Genomic DNA, 6,804 nt, shown 5'->3' on the forward strand with positions numbered 1-6,804 from the left:
GATGTAATAAATCTTTTTATACCAAGAGCAGTGTCTACGAAGTTCCTTCTCCATACAACGGCAACACAGTGCTGCAACTAAAATATACCACAAATTTGCAGCCATAACCCCGCAAAAGGCCAAAATAGCCAATTTGGCTACCTTTCTCTTCATTCTTCTCCTCCTCAGCACCTGCTCATTAATGTTGCGGCTGCCATTACATAAACATTTTGAAATAAAAGCGAAAATGCTAATTTCCCTCATAACCTCCCTAACTTTAGTGCAACAGCGTGCTCCGTCTGATGTCATTGTTATTGTTATTTTGCGCATGCGGGTCAGTTCGAAACCAAACCGTTCACACTGGAATCTGATATAGGACACATTTTAAAAGGTAATGTAACAGCCAAACAAAAAATCGGATCTGAGCAAAAAATCCGAATTAAGCATTAAGACTTGCGCTGTGAACGTAGCTTTAGATGGGGATGGAGCCCCAGAGCTATAGTGTGAGCAACAAAGAATCTGTCGAATAATGAAATGGTGCTTAATGGTTATAATGTTGAAAAATGTGCATGATGCCATAATCCAAACTGGTTTCAAACAAACCAGTTACAAAGAAAACCCCATACAGAGCAACCAAAACGCTGACCATGCATGGGAGGAATTAGAGTGGGTACAACTCTTGGACTCACTCAGAATTAGATTTGACAGTCAAATCACAACAGGACATTTTATAATAGGACTTGTTTAGGAAAAACAGGACATTTTGCAATTAACTGTTATTTTGTTTATTGGATGCCTGCAAAGTATTTAAACAAATGTCAAGCATGCTAAGTAAAAAAGCATATCACTACTAGAACATGAGAAAGCATGTAATAATCCCTGACAAGTGTATATACAATTATTTCAGTCAAATCCAGACATGAAAACAAAATTCCACAGAAATAAGATGTTCTAATTGTTTTTAACAAACAAGTTTTGACAATAACACCCAATACCGAAAAAGTTCAGTCCAGACATACTGTACTGTAAAGGTGGAATCAACATGAGTGTGTTTTGTATATTTCTCTCTCACAGTACCCATTTAAGTTCATGTTTGTTTTACAATTTTCACAACGACTGAAATTTGAATTTCAACAGTAATCAGCAGAAAATGTCAAAGGGAAAACAAATCAACATATTTATTCTAATTTAGTAGAAATATAAAAGAAAATAACTGATTACCTCTAACTTTTAACCCCCTTTACTATAACACGCCTACATCATTACTGGTGCAACTCACATTATATGTTGCAGAGATCACCTGTGTGTCCTCTTCCAAACCTGGCCGGTACAGTGCTGCTGGGGCATGGTTTTCACACCATTTCAATTCAGCACACAGAACAGGCACACGCAGATTATGCAGACCTGAACCGACAGCCACATGAACCAACAGCATGGCAAAACAATAGAGACTAGTAAGTGTATTTCACTTGGGTGGTCATGGCTAGATAACAAAAAGGTACTGTACATGAACATTTCCAAGATGCTCAATATGCATAGCATAATTCTGAAGGTGGTTGAGATGCGAGACACTGTGCAAATACATCAGAAGCTGAAAAGACAGAGCTGCAAACTCATAGCTCTGATACAATCCTTTAATTCATGAAGCTGTAAATCAACATTTTGCCTTTAGAAATTGTGCTAAAGGTTGATTTACAAAAATGTATGAATTAAGCCAGCACCTCAGTAGAGTAGGTGTGTTTCCCTTTAATTATTCTGAGAACTATTTAAACAACTGTTGCCTGGGTGATTTGCCAGGTGCAGCCCAGTGTTGCAAGGAGAAGCAAACTGCTTGTGTAACATCTGAGCTAGTATTTTCCAGAAGGCATGTGGGAGACTCAAACTAAGTGGAAGAAGGTTCTATGGTCTAATGAGACCAAAATTAAAACCAGCCACATTACCAGAAACACACCATCTCCACCATTAACCGATGGAGGCAACCTCATACTGTGGGGATTCTTCTCTGCTGCAGGCTCTGAGTAAAATGATTGCAGCAAAATACAATTAAATCCCAGAGAACCTGCAGCAGTCTGCAAGCAGACTTGGGAGGTTTACTTTCCAGCAAATGCCAAAACGTAAAACCAAAGCTACGCAGGAGGGGCTTAAAAGACAATAATATTATGTCCTGGAGTGGCCGATTCAAAGTCCTGAACTCAATCCATCTGAAGACTTGAAAACTACAGTTCAACGACAGTCCCTGTGCTACCTGAAAGACCACAGACCTAGCCACAAAAACCTACTACTGTCGCTACTACTTATTCACTTGAAGACGGTAATTTTGAGTTTTAAATTGGTACTTAGGTTTCACTTTGACATTAAATTATCATTCTCTGTTGGTAAGTATAGAAACTGTGATTCCATTTGGTAAAACGGTAAACCTGAAAAAGGTAAGGGGGGTATGTTTGATTACTTTGTATCTGCCACAGATGGGCAAGTCCTGGTTGAGAACAATAGTTGAGCATGTCCATAGCTGTTTCTTGCTCAACTGGTGACTGCCAGAGTCCTCCAGGTGTTTTCAGTCCACATTTTCCCCATTCTCAGAATGTGTTCTTGATCTTGCTGGCTACCTCTGCTAAGATCTCTCCTGTCTTCTTCTGCCAGTTCAGGACGTGTTTGGACTCGGCACACCACAGCTCTCCATGGCGGGGCTCCGCATTCTCACAGCGCTTTCGCACCTCTTCCTGCTGTTCCTGATGGACACAAACAAGTGAGGTTAGATAAAGCACCATTTGTGGTGGTAAATGATACAATGAGAATATTAGCCGCCAAGTGCAGTCATAGCTCTTATTACATGATAAACTAAGATACATTAACTGAGCTTGCATCTGACTGCAGAATGCAATAGTCATTCTATCGTCAAAAGTGAACCATGTGAGCTTGATAGTACTTCCATGTAAACGTGACCATTGACGCAGTGTTGTACCCAGATAAGGAAAGTCAATAATAAGATCCATACCTCTGTGCCATGCTGCAGCTCAAACTTGTAGAAGAGAGCCCAAGCATCTCCCAGGTCTGGCTCAATCTTTACTGTCCTCAGAAACCACTCTCTGGCTTTGGTGATCTTACGCTCACTCCAGAACAACCTAAAAGGTGTGCACAAGAATGCATTTGAAATGAAATCCATGCCTAAATGTTTACTGAACACAGTGTGAAACCAGAACCACAGAGAAAGAGAAAATATTATATAATAAAGACTTGCATTATAAGCAAAGCTTATTACTGAGAAAAAGAACAGTGAAAAGAGGCTGGCATACTTGGCTACAGCGAGCAAGACATGGGGATCATGTTCACACTTCTTCAAAGCATCCACACTCTTAGTCTTCCTCTGGGGCCTTGCCTCCAAAAACACTGCCTCAGCCCACAGGATACCTTGTAGGAAGGAAATGGGAATGGGGTGAAACAGAGAATTTGACATTACTGACACATACATGAAGCAATTGTCATCTGCAACCTAGACAATAGGAATACGGTTGACAAAACAAATATTCTCATTCAATTCATAGTTTTGTTCTAGATATTGTTTTGGAATACATTTAAATATACTTGAACAGGAATGAGGTACTGTTGTCTTGTGCAACTCCTTTTGCAACTCATCTTACTGTAACTGAAAGATCACGCGCAATTTTGATTTTAGTGCTGCCGCGATTAGTCGACGTAATCGACCATTAAAATAAGTTCACGCCAATTTTTTTAGTTGACGTGTCGTTTTACTATTGACCCCCTATTTATTTTTGGTCTCCTGTCTCAAACAGCTCACTGTAATCCACACCAGTCTGTGCGCTGTGTGCGCCCTGCTGGTTAATCTGCTATCCTCTTTCTTCCCCCTCCCCCCCACCTTCACTGCTTTGATTTGAAAAATGGCGGAGGCACTTGAGTCCTCCGATTCAAGTCCGAGAATTAGCACTAGACCAAAAGCTTCCAAAGTATGGGAGAGTATTTCAGGCCAACTCGTAAAAGAGTGGTCTGTACACTCTGTCAAACTTCACTTGCTTCATGCACGAGCACCTAAAAAGGAAACACACACAGGAGTTGTTCAAGATGCGCCCATAGAAAAGGAAAATACAACATAAGTATATGATTTGTAATAAAACGGCGAGCAAGTCGGTACTGTTTATTAACTCTTGAGAAGTACAATGACTGTCTTTAGATGTTAAACAGGCTACTTAGACTTTGGCAGTAATGTTTTAAACCCTGCAATGCTCGCAAGTGTAAATGTGAGAAGCATAGCTGCGTGCCTGCCTGCTTTCAGCGCAATTCATTATTAGGCAGAGCTAAGCGGGGGGAGCTAAGCTAAGCGTAGTAGGCTAGTCCAGACTCACTGGCTGCGTGGCGTGAGCGTGGCGTTTCTGTCCCGTGTCAGTTGCGTGGCGGCTGCGTGGCGTTTTCTATGTCTTTGCACAGAAGAAACGTGTCTGACGCGGCGCTGCTGCTGCTGCTAGCCTTGTCTGTACACATGTATGTTTCCCATAAACATAAATATAGACTGATTTGATTACAGCAAAGACGTCGGCAGTATTGACGGCAAAATAGGCTACAGAATATTTCGTTCTATATTGACAGGTGCAATATTTGAAAATCGATAATTATTTATTATTATTTTTTTAAATTCTATTTATATCTGCATTTATGTCATTTTTTAATTTGGTAACATTTTAATTATTTATATTGTTTATGGCACAGGTGACATTTTATGTTTCGGCCCTTCAGTTGAGTTCAAAATAAAATGGACACAACGAAATAACAAACACTTGATTTTTTTTTAAAATTAGTTGTTTAGATTAGTCAACTAATCGAAAAATTATTCATTAGAAAATTAGTTGTAAGTGCTAACTATTTGATTTCTCTCTACAGTTGAATATGACAGGTGAATAAATGGCAGTCCAACACATTCTCACTCATCTCGTAAAATACGGACGCTTGGTCAGGTACCTTTGTCGTTAACGTCTGTATTTTACGAGTTCGGAGTGAGAACAGGTTGGGCAGTCGGGTTTATGTAGAACAGATCAGGTGGTTGTGGCAGATATAATAAAAGAAAGTATATTGAGGTAATATAGAGGTAAACAGTAGCTTGACTTTGGATAGTATAGAAAAAACTTGATTCTGCTGTTAAATAAATCAGCAAATTCAGAGAAAAACAAGGTTAATACTGAAATAATGACCTAGAACCTAGACACCTAGAACATGGACTTTTTCAGACTTCTTAGAAATCCATTGCCCTATTAGGCCCTTACAAAACCTGTTGTCATAAAAGAAAAAAAATGGGTTAGAAAAGGTCTTCTCCCAAAAGCAGGAATATATTCTCACCTGAATTGGGGCATTCCTGCAGAGCTTTGGCCATCAGTGTGTTGGCGATGTTCTTCAGTCCAGCCCGGAACTCCAGTCTGACCGACTCCAACCTGGTTAATATGATGACATAAAATAATAATAACAACAATAATTATAGAGGCACAGAATTACACGTGTGTCAGTTTGATCTCATTTTGACATTGTTCCAAGTTTGTGTTTCTGTTCTGTTTTTAAGTTAAGTTGACGTTTTTTTAATGAATGTGGTAAAAGGATAAACATATATCAAGACAGGGAAAAGAGAGAAGCCTCTTGAATACCAAAGTAACAATTTCTAATTGCTCAGCACAAAAAACAAAATTTTAACACAGGTGACACATTTTTACTAAAAGCTCTTTCGGGCAGCATTCTGCTTTTGCCTTCAAGTGTATTTTCTCACCATAGGTCGGGGCCCTGGGGATTCTTGAGTCGGGCCTTTTCCAGGATTGCTCTGGCTCTGGTCAGCTGTCCCACTCTCTCTTCAAGACGAGACAGCAGCAACCACAGGCCGCTCGAGTGGGGACACTTTTTCAACTACGGAAACAGACCAGTCATTTACCACTTATTTATTTTACCTATCATTAGAGAAACACTCATTTTCTAGTCAAAGCACATATGATCAAAAATGCACTTTTAAAAGGGTCCAACGCCATTGCATTGCTTCCCTTGCCTTTGTGGTCATTATAATAACCAAACAAACCCTTGGCTCTCCTCACCCCTTGGTTGTACGCCTCTCTGGCCTTATCCATGTTTTCACACTGCTCTTCTATCTGGCCTCTCATCATCCAAAGTTTGGGGAAGTCCTCGTAGTGTTTCAGGGCCTCGGTGCACAACTCCTGGGCAGCTTCTATGTTCCCCAACACCCACTCCAACTTGACTGACTTCATAAATACCTATAGAGATAACAAACACACATGCGTTTCATCCAGGATATATGTATAGACAGTACAGATCCATGAACTCCCCCTTTCAAATTCCACTGGGAACTTATTATATTAACATGGCACAACACAAATATTTTACAATACTTATATTGTAGCCCCAATTATGCAACGCAAATACCTTACCAGCTTTCAGATGTATCAAATACCAACTTCCGAGGGCATAGCCTTAATGCTTCAATAACACCAAGCAGTTGTCTTATCTGACAGGACACTCAGTAGAGCCAACATTAAAGCAGGCTCTTTTAGTCATACCTGTCAGCAAATACAATAGAGATAACTTAGGGGAGTGTAGCCAGGTAACCCGATAGAGAGAGTGATAGTTTAAGAGCACCGCTGACAGCATCTGTCAACCTGAGAGGTGCAGAATGTTTTGAGGTGTAGAAACCTGGCAAGCCTGAACCTGAGAAAGACAGCATTTTTGTAGAAGATATCTCAAGTAGAATTCATTATTAAACACTTTAAAGCTTCTTTTTTTAAGTCTTCGGAGAAGAACAAAAGCCTGATAATAAAGCCACCCCAA

The 6,804-nt window shown here is 40.0% G+C and overlaps 1 protein-coding gene across 1 annotated transcript in view; it reads right to left on the reverse strand.

Annotated features, from left to right (window-relative positions):
• Nucleotides 1-748: 748 nt before the first annotated feature.
• The window catches only part of prpf6 (PRP6 pre-mRNA processing factor 6 homolog (S. cerevisiae)), an 18,772-nt gene continuing 12,716 nt past the window's right edge, over nucleotides 749-6,804 (reverse strand). Inside the window, exons 16-21 of the mRNA XM_031316582.2 lie at nucleotides 6,057-6,233; nucleotides 5,741-5,874; nucleotides 5,323-5,414; nucleotides 3,273-3,387; nucleotides 2,975-3,101; nucleotides 749-2,708 (exon numbers count right to left, since the gene is read on the reverse strand). Of these exons, the coding sequence (XP_031172442.1) occupies nucleotides 2,556-2,708; nucleotides 2,975-3,101; nucleotides 3,273-3,387; nucleotides 5,323-5,414; nucleotides 5,741-5,874; nucleotides 6,057-6,233 (798 nt within the window). The 3' untranslated portion in view covers nucleotides 749-2,555. The remainder of the gene's footprint in view (nucleotides 2,709-2,974; nucleotides 3,102-3,272; nucleotides 3,388-5,322; nucleotides 5,415-5,740; nucleotides 5,875-6,056; nucleotides 6,234-6,804) is intronic.

This window comes from Sander lucioperca, chromosome 12 (assembly GCF_008315115.2).
Source record: "Sander lucioperca isolate FBNREF2018 chromosome 12, SLUC_FBN_1.2, whole genome shotgun sequence".
Classification (NCBI taxonomy): Eukaryota; Metazoa; Chordata; class Actinopteri; order Perciformes; family Percidae; genus Sander; species Sander lucioperca.